The following is an 18,389-nucleotide window of genomic DNA, read 5'->3' as shown; positions in this document are numbered from 1 at the left end:
AAGTGTTGGATTGGGATCTGGGAGACCAGGGTTCAAATCCCACTCGGCCATGAAGCTCACTGCGTGACCTTGGGCCAGTCCTTATATTTCAACCTAACCTACCTGACAGGGTTGTTTTGTGAATAGATAAAACAGATGGACCATGTACTCTGCCCTGGGCTCCTTGGAGGAAAGGTGGGATAAATAAATGTAATACATAATATGTGAATTGAAGCTTCTCACATCATAATCTGAGGCACACAGTAAGTGATGCCAAAACAGAACACACTCTGCACTTTCTCAGAGGTACTCAGAGTAGTGTGGTTAGCATAATTCTACTCAACCATAAGGTCCATGGGGTCACGAAGAGTCGGACACGACTAAACGACTAAACAACAACAACTCAACCATAAAGCTCGCTCACTCACTTCTCTCATTCTCAGTCTAACTTACCTCACAGGGTTGTTGTGAAGATCTAGTGGCAGTGAACCATTTACTCTGCCTCAGACCCCTTGAGGAAGAAGCAAGGATATATTGTTTCATTATTTTACTTCGACAATCTGCCTTTCAGCATTTGGATCCCTGTTGCTTTTGTATTTTAGAAGTTGCTTTGAGCAACTCCTTCATAGATGCGGGAAAACAACGCAATAAATGGTTGAAATAATAAATAAAATACTGTAAAATAAATGGAAATAACCCAGCAGACGTTGAATGCCAGCAGGGCGGCAGTATGAGGTGCCTGAACACATGCTCAGAAAAACAGTGTGCAATCTCTAAACTTGTAGGTGCCAACCCTTGAACATATTTGGCTTAAAATTCAAGTGTTGCCGGCCTGCTCACTCACAAACGGCTGCATAGAATGTGATTTTTCTCTCTGGGCTACTACAGTGGAAGATCAGCTGTACCTAACTAAATTCTACTTGATATGAGAACCAGTGTGTTGTAGTGGTTAGTGTGTTGGACTAGGACTTGGTGGGGGGCACGGACGGGCCAGGGCTCTAATCCTCACTCGGCCATGAATAAAGCTCATTAGGGTTAGCGTAACCATGAACAGCACTTTTGAGCTCCTTGGAGGAAATATGGGACAGAAATCTAATAGATAAATATCCAGAGACCCGTTGAAATGAATGAACCTGAGTTAAGCCATGCCCATTCATTTCAATGCGTCTACCCTGAACAGTGAATGCAACTCTAATTTACTGGTGTGGATCTGATAGGTTTTATATATCCACAGAGTTTTAATTCTATCAATGTTTAATTGTTTTTTAAACGACTGTCTTTTTCTAGCTGTTCTTATTTTTATCTGTAAGCTGCCTTGAATCCCGTCAGAGAAAAAAGGCAGGTTGTAATATAAATGTACATATATTATAAATACGTCTTATATTTATTTTTTCCTAAAAAAACACACAGTATGGCTTATTTTCAAGGGATGTCTTATTTTTTTCCTCCTCCTCCTCCTGCCGCGGCCGGCATTGCTGCTGCGCCTATCACTATGGCTTATTTTCGGGGTATGGCTTATACTCATTGAATGCTTAAAAATCCTGCTATGGCTTATTTTATGGGTATGTCTTAAAATATGAGAAACAGGGTATATAAAACTCCGAGTCCTCATTTGAAGTAAGGAGCCCCATGCAAATCAATAATCCTTACTCCCGAATAAATAAACAAAAAGAGCACAGGATCTCAGCCTGCGGGCACCGAGAGGGGACGGGAAACCCTCAAGGTCTTAAGCAGGCGCGCGTATCCCCTCTCCTCCACCGCCTGCTGAAAAGCTCCCTTCCGCCCTTGCTTGCCTTTGACGACGGAAGTAGGGCAGTGACGTCACCTTGCGCCCTCTTCCTGCTTGGGGTGGGGGCGGAGGGACGCTGGAGTGAGAGGCGCCTCGGCAAGATGGCGGTGTCTCTATTAAGGTGACTGCGGGGCACAGAAGACGGGAGCGAAGCGCTGGGAGGGAAGAGGAGTGGGAAGTGGGGTGGGGGTCATTCCTGGCTGTTTGGGAAATGAGGTGTGTACTGTGAGGGGCCGTTTGTGGGTGGGGGCACCTGTGCCCTTGGGTGCGACTGGGTGACATTGGGTTTCACCCTAAAGGTGTTTTTTTTAAAGCGCCGTTCCGTTATCCTCTTGCAGAAGCTGAAATGCAAACCTAAAGAGTTTTGTCATCCTCCTGCATGTACAAAGTGCGTGTTCACATCCGTCAGCAGGCTGTGCCTGCCTTTCTGCTTGCATGCACACGCCCCACACCTGTTAGCACATGGGTACATGTTTTTGCGGTGCCACATATCTGTGTGTGCATTTAAACTTGTGTGTGCAGAGAGATGTAATCTGTGTCTGTATGCGCGGGCTCACTCACAAGCCCTGCAGGTGTAAGATGCACGCATTTCAGCATTATGCGCATAGCTAAGTATATAAGTATACTGTATGCTGTTGTTCATATTATTAATTTATTACCCACCTTCACCTTAAGATCCCAGGGTGAATTACAGCATTAGAACACAAAATTGCAACACCTCGTTAAAACAAAATAAAAAAATTCCTTCCAGTAGCACCTTAGAGACCAACTAAGTTTGTCACTGGTATGAGCTTTTGTGTGCATGCACACTTCTTCAGATACACTGAAACAGAAATATATTTGTGGCACATGTGAGCATGTGTGCGGTTGTACATCTCTGTGTGTCCATAAGTTTAAATATATATGCTGGCTTGTGGCACTGTGAATACGTCTTTGTGTATGCATGCTTTATTGTATGGAAGTGTGCAGTAGCCGTAAAGCATATGTAACAATTTTGTGGAACTATGCACAGGCTGTGTATATGCATCTCTGAACACATGAGCTTAAATGCATGTGCAGGTTTATGGCATTGTAGTCATATATGCCCATGCTTTATTGATGTGGGTTTAGACGCGCACATCTAAACTTAACAGCCATAGGTTTGTGAAATTGCAAATATCTGTAAAATCATCTGTCTATGTGCATGTGTGCATACAATATGAAAGGTTTGCATACATGTGCAACATTGAATACATGTGCCTGTATGTGTGAGTTGGTTCCCACATGTATGTGCATCACTTATCAAGTGGCAACTTATGTGTGAACAAGCTGTCACAGTTCTGCCACCATGCTCAAGAGTTTTCTTTTCACCCACTGCCAGTTCAGAAGCAATGCTTTTCCATGGAACCACTTCACATTCTCAACCGCCCTGCAGAAAATAATAATGGGAAGCATCCTAGTTACAGAAAAATAACCATCACACTTTGCCACTCGCTTCCTACGAAACATGTTCATCACCAGGCTTTCAGCTGGTCTCAATTCTTATTTCTTTGCTCTTCTTACCTGTCTGTGTCTCATTTCTAGGGGAAATTGGCAAAATTGACACTGTCGACATGGGCTGCCATATGTCCGGATTTCCGCCCAGATGCTGCTGACAAATGCAGTATTCTGGATATGTCTGGGAAATTCTGGACGTATGGCAACCCTAATTTTACCCAAACTTTTCCCAGAAATCTCCCTGATTTGGAAGGAACCTATCTAGCAAAGTGGGGTAGCTGGAAACCGGAGAGAAACTCCTTCGCACAGTGCATTGTTAAATTGTGGAATGTGCTCTCACGGGAGGTCAGGATGGCCACCAACTTGGATGGCTTTAGAAGAGGAATAGACAAATTCTTGGAGGAGAGAAGGTTACCAGCTGCAGTGGCTATATTCTGTCTCCACTGACAGAGGCAGCCATGTGCCTCTGAATACCAGTTGCAGGGAATCTCAAGAGAAGAGAGTAATATTGCACCCAGGTCCTGCCTGTGGGCTTCCCACAATAATCCGGAAGACCACTGTAAGAACAGGATTCTGGGCAAGGTGGGCCTTTGGCCTGATGCAGCGGTCCTCTGCTTATAAGCAAGTTTACTTTTTTGTGTGTCAATTATCTCCAACACTAGTGTGTCCTTTAGACAAAGTCCACTCCAGTCCCCATCTCTAAACTCCTTGAGCTATGACCGGCTGCCTTGTGAATCACTGGTTTTTTGCTGGTGTGTCGCCTTTGAATGTTGCCTGACAACAGCTTGACGGGATCTGTCTAGAATAGCTCCCGTAGCTTGCAGGGGTGTTTTTGTGTGTGCCTATAATAAAAAAAAGAAATTGAAATCCTTAATTTACCGTACCTCTTGCTCATGGTGTCAGTTTGCGACTGAAATGTGGTGCTTACTGCACTGAAACAATGACCTGCTATTTTGCTGGCGCTTCAGGTGTGACAAATGGCATCTGCAGAATGAAATGAAAGTTTGTTTTCTTTCTCCCTTTCGCCCCTCCAGAAGCCTGCAAACCTTTACCCTTTAGGGGTCCGGGAATGAAATAACTGCTTTTTGTTATTGGCAGGGCTGGTTTTTCTCTCCCATCTTGGATATTTTGTGTTTAGTGAGCAAATTAAAACGAGCTGCATTTCAAGGATGGAGGTGTGAAGGACTGTACATTTGATTTTGTGTGTGTAGTGCACATATGCACACGAATATACCCTTTTATTAATTTTTGAAAGAAGATTTAACGTACCCTGTTTCTCATATTTTAAGACATACCCATAAAATAAGCCATAGCAGGATTTTAAGCATTCAAGGAATATAAGCCATACCCCGAAAATAAGACATAGTGATAGGCGCAGCAGCAATGCCGGCCGCGGCAGGAGGAGGAAAAAAATAAGACATCCCTTGAAAATAAGCCATAGTGTGTTTTTTTGAGGAAAAAATAAATATAAGACATGTCTTATAATATGAGAAACACGGTATTGATGGACAAATACATAGCAAGCATTTACCTTTCAAAATTATGTTCACGCATTCCTTCAGCTCGATATACATAGATTTATATTAAATCTGTAATAAGTCACTGTTAGATCAATAAATATTTAAAACCTTTTATGAAATCCATATATAGCGTCTCTTTGGGTGGATCTGTGAGAGTTTTGCAGTGGAAGTTGAGGAATTGCAACCAACTCCATTTCTGTTCCTTAATGGTTTGAATGAGTGGTTTCACATTTTATTTAAAAGCCTGGGCAGCCTGAACCTAGATGTAAGCAGACCTGAAATATAATCCATTTCAGACTCATCCATCTAATAGCTGTTATTGTTTGCCACTGAAGAAGACTGCCTGGTCAAAAATGCTTTTGGCAATACTGGATTGTGATTTACTTAAACCAATGGATAGCTGGCGATATATTTCTTTGGCTGTGTAGTACATACCATATATTTACATTCTCTCCCCGCCCCTGATAGTTTACCCCTTAAAGAACTATAGTTCCCAGCCCCTGACAAACTTCAGTTCACAGAACTCTGGAGGGTAGGCCGGCCTGTACTTTAAATGTGTGGTGTGTACACAGCCTTAGTTGCAGTGCCAACATTTTATTTCGTTACTGTGTCAAAAGGTTTTAGACACATACACATCCCAATATAATAACAATAATGATTTCTGCGTGATTATCGAGCAAAACCTGTTGTATTTCCATGTTTCCTGCCTTGCACTGCGTCTCAGTGGGAAGAATAAGACTTCAGTTGTAAATTCAAAGAGCACTTTTGTCTTTCAGATTAGCCAGCCGGCGATGCCTCTGTGTTCGTCTCGGACCGGGACTCTCCATGCGGCAGTGAGTTTATGACAGTAAAAAAAAAACGGCTTTTGTTAATTCTCCTCCTGCTGTTTGGATCCTTGCAAGATTCACTCCTCCGCCCGTTGTTCTCCCATAATTCACGGGCCATTAAAACGGCTGGCTAGCTGTTAATGCTGTGATTGGCACTTTATAGAATCTGCAGGTGCTGCTCACACGAAATATAAATCAAAGGGCGTTCGCTGGTTTACTTGCCAACAACTTGGCTTCAGATGGTTCTCTGTGCCGTTTTCCATTCACCCTATGTCTCTGTGCCCCTCCACCACACCCTTATTTATTGCAAACAAAAGTTGTCCCTAAACAAGCTTCCGTTCGGAGCCCTACAGGAGTGGAAGTTGGTGCATCCATTTTATTTTATTATTTAAGTAATTTTCCTTTTTTTAAAAAAATAACCCTGCTCTTCACCTCCACAAAACTCCTTGCAGAAAACAAATGAGGTAGATCCCATCCTCAGACTTCCAGTGTCCTATTTTAGATGACCAAAAAAAGAAAAAGGGGTGGGGAGGAAGGAGGAATAACAACAACAGCAAAAGTTATGCACCTCCAGTTTGAGGCATTGTTCGTTTAACAAACCATGAGCCGCCCATGAGTCACCCATGAGATGATCGAACCATGGCTTTTCCTCCCATTTTAGGACCCGCCCTGTTCTCTTGATTGCAATGCAGTATCTTCCCATGTTCCTAAGCACGGCACAGGCCCCAGCGCCATTCTTCTCTCCTGTATTTTCTTTTCCAGCGTGGTCCCCATGGCAACGACGGCAAAGGAGGAGATGGCCCAGTTTTGGGAGAAGAACACCCGGTCCAACCGTCCTCTGTCCCCTCATGTCACCATCTACCAGTAAGAGCTGGCATTGTTTAAGAAGGGAAGCATACGAGATTAAGAGCAAGATTTAGGACAGGCATGGGGATGGGGTCGGTGGGTGTTTTTCTGCAGCACATCGTCAACATAATTTATACTGGGCCAACCAGACATTGTTCCACTTTATTAGTCGTTCTGCAAGGCTTCCCCAAGGCTTACTGCATTATTGCCATCATCTGCTACAGGTTCAGAGTTCCTGTGTTATAGATACAAAGCCCCAAGCAGCTTTGACTCAGGATACCTTAAGGACAACCTGAGCTTTCATATCCCAGCTGGATCACTGAGATCACCCAGAGGAACTCTTTGCCGCTTTGGCAGAAATCCTGAAAGGGCAGTCGAAGAAAGAGCGGCTGACTTAAAGGGAAAGGGGTGACATTCTGATTTGATGCTGCTGCACGCCACAGGGGAAGGGCTGCACCTCGGTGGGTAGAGCAACAGTTTTGCATGCAAGTTCAGTCCCCGGTTTCTCCAGGTAGGGTTGAGAGAGACTCCCTGCCTGAAACCTTTGCTCACTGTAAAGCAGCTTCCTATATTCCATTGGCTCCCTGGATGCGGAATTTGCACCCTGTTCCCCTTGCAGCATCCTATTCCTTCTTTCTTCACAGTGGCGCTTGGAAGGTCCGCTGCTTTCCCTTTAAGCCGGTCTCTCTTTCCTCCATCACCCCTCCAGGATTCCTGCCATTGTGGCAAAGTCATTCTTCAGCCACCTCCATAGATTCCTCCATCCCTTCTCCTCATCTGGCTGGATTCCTGGCATAATTCTGGGCACAGGCACAGAATGAGCTGGAATAGTTTCCCCATCCTAGGTGATTTAGACTTGGAGAGTCACCGATTCTCCCCCTCCTTCCCCAAATCAGTTCTGTTTTGAGTTTATTAATAGCCCACATACACAAACAAGATCCAAAACTCAGCATTTGACTCCATATAGCGAGGGGGAAATAAAATAAAAAGTACAAGCAATTCCACTAACTGTAACTGCGCATTGCAGCTGAGGAGAGGGCCTTCTCTGTGGTGGCCCCTAAATGGAGGAATTCTGTCCCCACCACAGAGGTGCATTTGGCATGCCTTCATTCTGCAGTTTCTGTCATATGCTGAAGACTTACCTCTTTAGCCTGGTCTTTGACACCTGAGAGATGCACATACTATGCTGTAGGACCTGCTACCAGCTGTTGTGGCTGTTAATAGCCTCCTCGTCCATGGATTTGTCTAGCCCTTTTTTAAAACCACCCTAGTTTGTGGCCATCACTGCTTCTTATGGGAACAAACTGCATCACTTTTTTTACTGCGTCACTACCGTACATCGTCAGCTGGAGACCTCTTCCCTCTCTCAGCCTTTTTTATTTTTTTCTTCTAGTGCAGTTAGATCTGTGCAAAACGTTATTTTTGGGGTTTTACTTTATGCTGATCTGTGTTTTTGGTGCTGTCTGAATGCTGGGTTGTGAAGGTTTTGTGTCATTTACATAGGGATTTTTTTCTTTTTGGTGTGTCTTACTGATTTCTGAAAACACCCCAGGGACTTTGGTTGATAGACAATCTAGAAACGGAGTAGTTGAGTAATCATTTGAACAAAGGCTTTAAGACCAGAGTGGGGAGCCATTTTGGCCCCTCGTTATCTCCTTCCACCTTGTGTGCCAACTTTGACAGGTGGGTGGGGTCACCCACCTGTCAATCACCTGATGCTATGATGATGTCAGGTGACCAAAGAGTGGCTTCTCCCCCTTCCACCTGCCAAAGTTCTAGGGCAGAGAGAGGGGTCTGCTTTGCCAGTGCATTCCATGCGAGGGAACATGCTAGCGATGCAGCACCCAGTAGGATTTAACTCTCCATTCATCAGCTGATGAGTGGAGGGCTCAATCCTGCTCTCTGCAAGGGTCTGCTTCGCCAGTGTGTTCCTCGTGGGGAATGCGCTAGTGAATCTGCAGCCAGCAGGACTTAACCTACATATCAGTTTACATCAGCCAGCGACACCAGGTGGGCGTGTTTTGGAGGAAAGGGACTGGTGGGCCAAATAAGAACCCGCTGGCAGGCCAGAATGGGCCCATTGGCTGCAGGTTCCCTACCCCCTTTTTAAGAGAGTTTGGTGGGATGGGGTGGGGGGAAGAAAGAGCTGTTGTGAACTGCATGTTGGTGGCGGTCTGGTGGCCTTGCTTTGTGCCCAATCTCACTGGCCTCTCTTTCTACTTCTTTCAGCTGGTCCCTGCCCATGATGATGTCCATTTCTCACCGTGGCACAGGAGCTGCAATGAGCCTAGGTACTTTGGGGTCTGTCCTTTGTCATCTTCCTCTGGACCCCACTCCCGTTTTTCAGCGCCCTCCTTACAGCTGCGGCTCCCTCACTGCAGAATGGACTGTAGCCTTTCTGCTGTGCAATGGGGAAATGCTGCTGAATTTCAGGAAATGTGTGTTTTTGCCTCTACATGGGGCATGCGTATGTGTCATGCATTTAAAAAGTGCTAACCCCCCCACCCACCCTTTGCAGTCTCAAGTGGTACAGCCCACTCTCATGCCTGTCAACCAAGAGGCACCTCACCAGATTCATTTCGAGCAGCCTGGGGAGATCGGGGAGCAGAAGAAGATTTTTTTTTTTAATGCCTTGGTCAAGTCTGGGCAGGCAGCAAAATGAGAAGCATGACCACTGGGAAACAGCAGGACAGCTTGGGCCACATTGGTCCTGCCCTTTGCAGGATGCTCCTTTGGCCACGGTGGCGGGTGAAGTGTCCTGGGAGGGTTTTGCTGACCAGTGATGGGCAGGTGGGCAGGAAGGGAGCAGATCTAAGAGCAGCTTGGCGGGCGTCGCTCTTGCTAGCTCCGCCTGCCCTTCTCCACTGTCCCTGCCATTCATTCTGGCAGTGCCATCTGGAAACAGCAAGGAGAAGCCTTGAGGCTTAAAAGGAAGCTGCTGCTGCTGCTGCTGCCGCCGCCGCCACTCTTCCAGCCAACCCAGGCGCTCTCATCAAGCTGTCCTTATTGCATATCAGCTGTCCCCGGCGCATGTCAATCCGGCTCTGCGTCCCAACTCTCGCCAGCGGGGTTTGCCTCTCCTTGCTCAGCTAGCTGAGGTTGCCTGCGCATTGGTAGCTGATCTGTAATTTGCCTGGAAAGGAAACTTCCCTGCAGAAGCTTTAAGGGGCTTTGTCAAAGCTCAAGCCACTGCTAATCCGGCCTTGCTTGTAGCGGTTCTGTGTCTTGGCCTGATGGATGCTCCTTACTCTAGTTGGTGGCCTTACAAGCTGAGCAGAGCCGTGGTATTAAGCCACTTGGATTGAATTCGCCATTTTACTTTATTGTGTCTGGTGGTTGGCATTGGCAGAACGCTGTGCCCAGAGCTGTACAGGGCTGATTGGTGCCTGCAAAACGCCCCTTTTGCTCAGCTGCCTCTTTACCTGCTGCGCACTAGATGTCATATAGCAAATGTGAGAGGTTATTCAGGGGCCTGAGGGTGGTATGTCTGCCTCCCATTTCCTTAGCATCCCTGGGTGCCCCCAGACAGCCAGAATTTCACAGGAGCAGCTCAAGCTCAAACTGAAATCGGAGGTTTTTTTGCAAATAAAGCCATTGCACAACAAATCCACCCCACCCCCAAGATAAGGTCTTTTTACATATGAACATAAAAAGAATGTGTTGGTTCACGCCATTGTCACATCTAGTCCAGCATCCTGTTCTCCCAGGGGCTAAACAGATGCCTCAGTGGCAAGGCCTTGAGCAGGATCCCTTCACAAGAGGATTCTCCCCTCCTGTGGCTTCCAGAAATTGATATTCAGAAGCATTTCTGTCTCCCAACTGGAGGCAGAGCATAGCCTATCAATGGCCTTCTCCTACATGAATCAGTCTAATCCTCTTTGTGGGTTGCCATTGCTGCCTCCCATAAGAGTAGAGGTTTGCCGTTTGTAAAGCGAAAAGGTGGGCAACACGTTGAAAGGTGGGACAAATGAATGATTTAATGGAGAAACAGCTAAACACCCTGCAAAAAGTTCACGGTGGCTGTAGGGCAATTGCGCATTGCTGTAGAACTGCCCTATGAACGGTGCTTTTTAAAAGAAAAGAAAAAAGTTCAGCTACTCACCGTGAAGTTGTTACAGTAAGTGCCACACTTTTCACATGGGGGGGGGGTGCTTTAAGGTGCCAGTACTGCATATCTTTGACTACCCCCAGAAAAAAAGCACTGCCTATGAACAAATCGGAATGAATGCTCAGACAAAAATCGGGCATAGTCCAGCTTCCGCATCGGCTTTGTGCAGAAGATTGCTCGATAAAGAGGTTGTCCAAAGGAGCCCATTTCTCTTTTGTTTTTCTCCCCAGGGGTGTCGCTCTTTGGCTTAAGCGCTCTGATCCTCCCAGGACACTTTGCTGACTACTTGGAGCTGATCAGGTCCCTTAGCCTGGGGCCTGCCCTCATCTACTCTGCCAAGTTTGCCCTGGCTTTCCCCTTGACCTTCCACACCTGGAACGGAATCAGGCATCTAGTGAGTAGCCCCTTTGGAATATGGAGGCAGCTGGGGGGCCTCACAGCATAAAAAGAGGCAGTGGTGGTGTAGTGATTAGAGCACTATAATAATAATTTATTATTTGTACCTCGCCCATCTGGCTGGGTTTCCCCAGCCGCTCTGGGCAGCTTCCAACAAAACATTAAAATACAATCGTCCATCAAACATTAAAAGCTTCCCTAAACAGGGCTGCCTTCAGATGTCTTCTAAAAGTCTGGTAGTTGTTTTTCTCTTTGACATCTGGTTGGAGGGCGTTCCACAGGGTGGGTGCCACTACCGAGAAGGCCCTCTGCCTGGTTCCCTGTAACTTGGCTTCTTACAGCGAGGGAACCACCAGAAGGCCCTTGGCGCTGGACGTCAGTGTCGGGGCAGAACTATAGGGGTGGAGACGCTCCTTCAGGTCTACTGGACCGAGGCCATTTAGGGCTTTAAAGGTCAGCACCAACATTTTGAATTGTGCTCGGAAACGTACTGGGAGCCAATGTGTTATGTGGTCACTAGACTGGGACCTGCAAACCAGGGTTCAGATCCCAACTCAGCCATGGAACTCACTGCTTGACCTTGTCCTAATCTTCCTCGCACCATTGCTGCTGTCGTTAATATTAATTATTGATTTCATTCATTATTTTATTTATTAAATGTATTTGTTGCTTTTTTTTAACCATCATAACTCAGAATGACTTACAATATGGAAGCAAACTAACAGATTGAAGCCAGCATAAAAGAAAGCAAAAAAAAAAAAAAAATACTAAAGGGCAATCCTATTTTTAAAAGGCAGGAATAAAACATCCCTCCAAGTCAGGAAGGCCACAGAGAATTAATTATAAGCCAAAGGCCTGGCTAAATGTTTTTACCTGGTGCCTACAAATACAAATACCTTTACTGGCATTACAAATTAAAACATTTCAAAAAACTAGGGTAAATTTAAAAGGGATAAGAGTGAGGCCTGGTGCATATATATATATATATATATATATATATATATATATATATATATATATATATATGAATTCTTCCCATGATGCATCCTAGAGCCATTTGCAATATAACGACATAAGTAATCACTGAGGTCTTGGGAGGAGTCGCTGTTTATGTGTTCAGGATTGCAGGCCCATTTTTATGGAGCTCCCTCCCAGTTGAGGTCAGACAACCCCTCCCACTCCCCTGCTGAAATTTTGGCCCTTACCAAAGACTTGTTTTTTTTGCTAGCAGGCATTTTAACTAAATTATTCTGATTTTATCGTTTAAGCTCAATTTTATTTTCACTCTACTGAGTCTGCACTACACCGCTTAGAGCAGGCATCCCCAAACTGCGGCCCTCCAGATGTTTTGGCCTACAACTCCCATGATCCCTAGCTAAGAGGACCAGTGGTCAGGGATGACGGGAATTGTAGTCCAAAACATCTGGAGGGCTGAAGTTTGGAGATGCCTGGCTTAGAGGCGACTGTGATTTAAGTGGCATACGAACTGCTGAAATAAACATATGAAAATAATTAAAACAATAGCACAATATAATTTTTTTAAAAAAATAATAAATATATATTTAAAAAGATTAAAGCAACAGCACATGCACAAAATCGATTCAAACCAAAAGCAGGTGCCAACCGGGATAGAGATTTTAGAAAGCTTGTTGAAAGAAAAACTTTTTAAGTGTGTATCAGAAAGGTAATAGAGAAAGCACCTGTTTGAAAGTGCTGTGGGAGGGGAGTTCCAAAGAGCCGGGGGCTGCCAGGCTGAAGACATAAAGTGTGAAGATAAATTGGGAAGACCCTCAGATGCCACCTGGAGCTCCTTGGAGGAAAAGCAGGATAGAAATGTAATAGTAATCAATAAATAAGAAGGCGGCTGTCCTGGTATTCAGTGGTATACTGCCTCTGTACATGGAAGCTTTGCACTGAGGATTCTGCCAGAGGAACATTGCTTGCCCACACATTCAGCAAACAAAAGGGGGAGGTTTGGGCTAGTGGCAGGATGTCTCTGTGTGGGTAGCATCCTGAGCCAAGATTAACTCGTGCAACTGTGACCAACAGCTAAAAAAACAAGAACCAGGTGCCTAAAAGCAAAGGGATGGAAAGAGTTGACTTACCATACTTACTTACATATTTACTTCCTGCATTTACAACCCTCCTATCCTCTGAAGAGCTCAAGGGGACACACATGGTTCTCCCTCCTCATTTTATCCTCACAACCACCTTGCGAGGTAGGTCAGGTGGCTGAGTGGCCCAAGGTCACCCAGTGAGCTCAAAGCTGAGTGGGGATTTGAACCGTGGCCTCCCAGGTCTTCGTCCAGCACTCTAACCACTACACCACACAGCCTGCACCCCCAGAGCAAGGAGCAATCATATCGCATGTTTGTATCCTCCTCTGTCATTTGCAGTGCTGCGAAGTGGCACTTCTTTTCAAAGCAATTAGATCTGTCAGCGTGTTTTCTCTGGTGCAGGGGGGTGGGGTGGGAAGAGAGAACAACTGCTGTGATTGCTCACTTCTGGGACTCTGCAACATTCCCTTGAAAGCAACTGACTCTTCAGTACTTACCCGGGGCTGAGATTTGGGACAGACGGTTCTCCCTGGGAGAAGTGTGAGCTCTGTGTGTATGTGTGTGTGTCTGTTTTTCTCTTTAGAGGGGAAAAAAATCCTTATAAAGGCCAACCCACTGACTCCCTTGCCCAGCTCCTGGGCATCTTATGCCTCTCCGAATGAGCATCTTCTCTTCCTCTTGACTCCAGATAGTATGCATGGATTCTTCTGCCTGCCCACCCCTCCCTTTGCTTTTGAAAAATAAGATCTGGAGGGCGTTCTGGTTTACTGAGAGTCACAATCAGTGGCTGCCCCTTGGGGCAGGGATGCCGATTGGTGGGCGCTGGGCTTGACAAATGGATTTTGTTCCCTGCGCATCAAGTGTGCCCTTGTACATTATTAGGGAGGCATAGAAGCTGCTGTCACTTGATACAAACGGCTGTCATCGGAAGCTGCCACAGCTACAGAAAAGAATATTGCCAGGAGAGAGAAAAGAGTGATGTGTACACCTCTCTCTCTCTCTCTCTCTCTCTCTCTCTCTCTCTCTCTCTCTCTCTCTCTCACACACACACACACACACACACACACACCCCAACCAGCATACAGTTGCAGAAAGCAAGAGCAATCTGGGAGAAAACCCCACAAACTTGCCACACTGCACCCCAGTGCCATACACCTGTCAATTCTAGTGCAGCAGTTAGGACCTGCTTGCATGCAGAGGAACTAATCTGGGAGCCGGGAAATGCCTTGCGGTGTTGAAAGCAGAGTTGTGGGTAACAGCACTTCCCTGGACACCTCTGGGGAGTAGGAATCTTTTCCAGGGGACTAGGCTAGAGAGGTCTACAAACATTAGTTGTATTTCTCTTTGAGGCTGCAAATTACTGGACAACACAGGCTAGGGGTGGCTGCAGACATGGGTGTGCGTATTCATTTATGTATAGATGCATGCCGATTGTACGTCTGGGGTAAATTATGCAAATTACACCATTTACTTTGCATAACGACTTGCGCATACCGTAGCTCTTTCAAGTGTTCACGGAGCTTCAGATGCATTCTCAAGAGGCAGTCTTGCAACAAGGGAACCTCTGACTCCATCAGCTGTCATCATGGTGATGGAAGTAGGAATGCAGCAGTAGCCAGAGGGGCCCAAATTGAGGAAAGCTAGCGAACATGGTTTCTTACCCACCCATCCCACATTATTCTCCAAAGAGCCCCGTGAGGTAGGCTAGTTTGAGATGCAGCGACCAGGCCGAGGTCACCCTGTGAGCTTCATGGCTGAGTGGGGTCTCCCTGGTACTAACCCAACATGGGGGTGTCTAGTCTTAGGCTCGCCACATACTGTTGGGACTACAATTCCCATCATCCCTGACCTTGGGCCATGCTGGCTGGGACAGATGGGAATTTATTATTTATTTCATAAAATGTGTATAATGGTTTGCTTAAAGAATAAACCAATGAAATAATCAGTTAAAAACAGCTGTTTAAAACAACACTTTTGCTTCCCTCTCTCTGTGTCTTGTAGGCATGGGACCTGGGCAAAGGATTCAAAATACCCCAGGTCTACCAGTCCGGAGTCCTTGTCCTTATCCTGACAGTACTGTCCTCCATTGGGATTGCAGCAATGTGAAGCTGGGCCGAGCAGTCCTCCTCTCGTCCTCTGCCACTTTTGAAGTTCTCTTCCATCTCTTGAACGGTTTAGTTCATCAGAATCTCTGGAGCAGTAGAAGTTGAGGGGCAGCTTTTGGGCTAGGGAAACAGTCAGGGGTGGGGGACAAATGGTTCACAAATCTGCACATAGTTTAATAGTAAATGGCAATGAGGTGGTTCTTTCCTCCCTTCTCAGATTATTGTAGAACCACTCTTTTTTCTGTTTTTATTTTAACGTCCCACATTATCACCAGCTGGAGTTCAAGAAATCTCCCCCCCCCCCCCCCCCGAGGTAAAGCCTATGGCTGGATGCGCAAGACTCCATAGATGGCCAAAACCAGCCGAGTCCTGATTGGCTAAGAAGCTAGCATACCCACAATGCACTGCTTGAGCCATTGCTTTCCTCAGCTGCGTGCTGCTTTTCGTTTCTCTCTCCCCCCCCCCTCCACCCCATCCCCTGTCTTCCCCCCAAAAAAGGCTTGAGACAATACCAGCCTTTGTCCCCCGCCTAGGGGCTGAGGGAGCTCCATTAGCACACTGTGTGAGCGAGCGTGTGGGTATATTTTTCACGAGGACAAGGCTGCCCATTGATAAGCGAGGCTCGCAGGCAAGAGCAGCACATTCAGTCGAAGCCACCTCCAGCGGCTGTCCTGTGCCTCACCCCTTTATGCCCAGAATGATGGCAGCGGCAGTGAGGCTTCGGGCCTGTGGCCTAAGGCTGCCTCTGCTAAGGTTGCTATGGCAACATGCTGAAATGCTGCATTGCTCTCTTTGTAGGTGTGGGCCGCCAACATGGGCCAGGGGGAAAGAAAACGATGTCATCTTGGGCAAGGCCTGGTCTCACGGCTACAGGTGTGAGGGAAGCCTTTGGCCCGCCAGCCAGACACTGCCAAACTACAACTCCCATCAGCCCCGACAAGCATGGCCAGTGGTCAAGGATGATGGGAGTTGTAGTTTGGCAACGCCTGGAGGGGAAAGTTTCCCCACACTGGCTCTACTTGGGTGGAAGAACTCGGGTGGTGTAATTTCAGACCACTATATCCTGCTCGCCATCTTTGCAGATGGATCCGTCCTGATAATGGGGAAGCTACAGGCCTCCAGATGGTGTTGGACTACAACTCCCATCACCCATCACCATTTGCCATGCTCACTGGGAATGATGGGCGCTGGAGGCCTCACATCTGCAAAGGCCACGTTTCTCCAACCCTGTCGCAGACTAATTATCCTCTCGGACTCTGTAAATGCAAGCCCATACTGTACTACCACCTCCTGAAATGTTAAAGCCAGACAGCTTTCCCTCCCCATGAATGAGGTTGCCTCTCTCCCCCCTCTGTTCGCCACAAATGAAGCAACTTACTTCTCTGCGATCAGAACCATTGTTTGGGTTTTGTAAATTTTCCACCTGTTTCTACTACTAATAAATTGTCCTCAGCCTTCCGTGGAGCACATAAAGTTACTGGTGCTATTTATTCGGCATGTTTCTGAATAATCGGGGTATATCACGGTGGGTCTCGTCTAACTTGGCTGTTGTATGTCTTGGGGGCAGAACCTGACCTGGTTTAAAAAATACATGGGCAATTCAAAGGACCCTACTGCTCCAGTTTTCAGGAAGAGAAGAAGAGTTTGGATTTGATATCCCGCTTTATCACTACCCAAAGGAGTCTCAAAGCGGCTAACATTCTCCTTTCCCTTCCTCCTCCACAACAAACACTCTGTGAGGTGAGTGGGGCTGAGAAACTTCAAAGAAGTGTGACTAGCCCAAGGTCACCCAGCAGCTGCATGTGGAGGAGCGGAGACGCGAACCTGGTTCCCCAGATTACGAGTCTACCGCTCTTAGCCACTACACCACAGGTGTAGCAAGAGGTTGGTTAGCTTCCAATCCTTCCTTCCTCAGGTGGAATCCACAAACCCAGATCTTCTGTATGCAAAAAATGTTCTCTGTTGCTGAGCAAGAACTGGTGTGGTGGTGTGGTTTGGCTGTTGCACTAGGACCCGCGAGGCCAGGGTTCAAATCCTCACTTTGCCATGAAGCTCACTGGTTGAACTTGGGCTAGTCACTGTCTCTCAGCCTAACCTACCTCACAGGCTTGTTGTGAGGACAAAATGGAGTGGAGAACCGTGAACATCCCGTTGAGCTCCTGGAAAGAAAGCTGGGATTTAAAAGGTAGTACAGTATTAATAAATTGTAATGGTGTACAGCCCACCTGTCCTGGGTTCTTTCGATTCAAACTCTCCATGACCATCAGTCATAGGTGTGTGGAATTTTTGGCCCTCTGGATGCAGCTGAACTACAATTCCCATAATCCTTTGCTGCTAGCAATGCTTGCTGGGGCTGATGGGAGTTGTACTTCAATAAGACTTGGCCAAAGATTCCCCACGCCTGATCTACCACAATGATAGGAATTTTTGCCCATATCAGGTGAAGTCGGTTGATCAGGGTGCAAAACCAGCTGGCAGCCTGCTCCAAAGTACATCTGGACACATACTTTGTTAAGTTAAAATGGAACAAGTGGGTCCCATAAATGGCTTTCAACTGTGAGCCAGCTCCAAAAAAGGGCTGGTGACAATGAGGACCTGCAAAAAAAAATAATGTTGAGAAAGTGTTCCAGCTGGCTGTGCCAGGATACAATACTACTGTATATTCCATTTTACCTCCACCCAGTTCCACATGTTTCTATCACACAAAGACAAACACCTATTTCACCAAGGTCTCCCCTCCCTTTTCTACATTTCATGATTGAACAAAATGGGCCCACACTGATCATTTTTGGGTGTGTGCCCCCCCCCAAAAAAAGCCTTAGAAGTTCTTCTTTCCCAAGATGGTTGTGTACTTCTGCAAACCTTGGGATTCCTGCCCCCAGCAGCCTGCTGTTGTCTCCCCCTTGCTGGGGACCACAGCAATCCGGTTTATGTCCATCTTCCTCACACACACACACACACACACACACACAATATATTCCCGAGTGTTCCTTGCAGCCTTGTATCCTGGTACGCTTCAAAACTAAATCTGCAGTAAAACATCAATGATCAGCATAGATGAAGAAACCCCCACCTGACTTGGCAGTGCCTGAATTTCTGATTCTAAAAAAAATGGGTGGGTGGTGGGAAAGAACATCTAACCTGTCTCCCTCTCCCTCTTTGTCTTCACACCACACAGTCTATTATAAAGGGGAGACGAGTCCCAGATCTCCCGTGTGTTTTCTGAAAGCCTTCTCTTAAAAGCCTGGCTGCTTTGATGATCAAAAAAAGATGATCTAAGACTTTC

At 46.5% G+C, this 18,389-nt stretch overlaps 1 protein-coding gene across 1 annotated transcript; it reads left to right on the top strand.

Annotated features, from left to right (window-relative positions):
* Positions 1-1,822: 1,822 nt before the first annotated feature.
* SDHC (succinate dehydrogenase complex subunit C) lies at positions 1,823-16,580 on the top strand. Its single transcript, XM_035099003.2, has 6 exons — positions 1,823-1,889; positions 5,541-5,597; positions 6,354-6,455; positions 8,667-8,728; positions 10,776-10,939; positions 15,000-16,580. The coding sequence occupies exons 1-6, from the start codon at positions 1,870-1,872 to the stop codon at positions 15,102-15,104; spliced, it is 510 nt and encodes a 169-aa protein (XP_034954894.1). The 5' UTR covers positions 1,823-1,869; the 3' UTR covers positions 15,105-16,580.
* Positions 16,581-18,389: the final 1,809 nt, after the last annotated feature.

This window comes from Zootoca vivipara, chromosome 17 (assembly GCF_963506605.1).
Source record: "Zootoca vivipara chromosome 17, rZooViv1.1, whole genome shotgun sequence".
Taxonomy (NCBI): Eukaryota; Metazoa; Chordata; class Lepidosauria; order Squamata; family Lacertidae; genus Zootoca; species Zootoca vivipara.
Note: the sequence above shows the minus strand (reverse complement) of the source record. Positions and strands in the feature narration are given on the sequence as shown.

What these genes read in the sequence shown, in the direction of transcription:
- SDHC (XM_035099003.2), top strand. Translation starts at nt 1,870, where the DNA reads ATGGCGGTGTCTCTATTAAG. An exon ending in ATGGCGGTGTCTCTATTAAG is followed by an intron (nt 1,890 to 5,540) that starts GTGACTGCGGGG and finishes TTTGTCTTTCAG; the next exon opens with ATTAGCCAGCCGGCGATGCC. An exon ending in AGGAGCTGCAATGAGCCTAG is followed by an intron (nt 8,729 to 10,775) that starts GTACTTTGGGGT and finishes TTTTCTCCCCAG; the next exon opens with GGGTGTCGCTCTTTGGCTTA.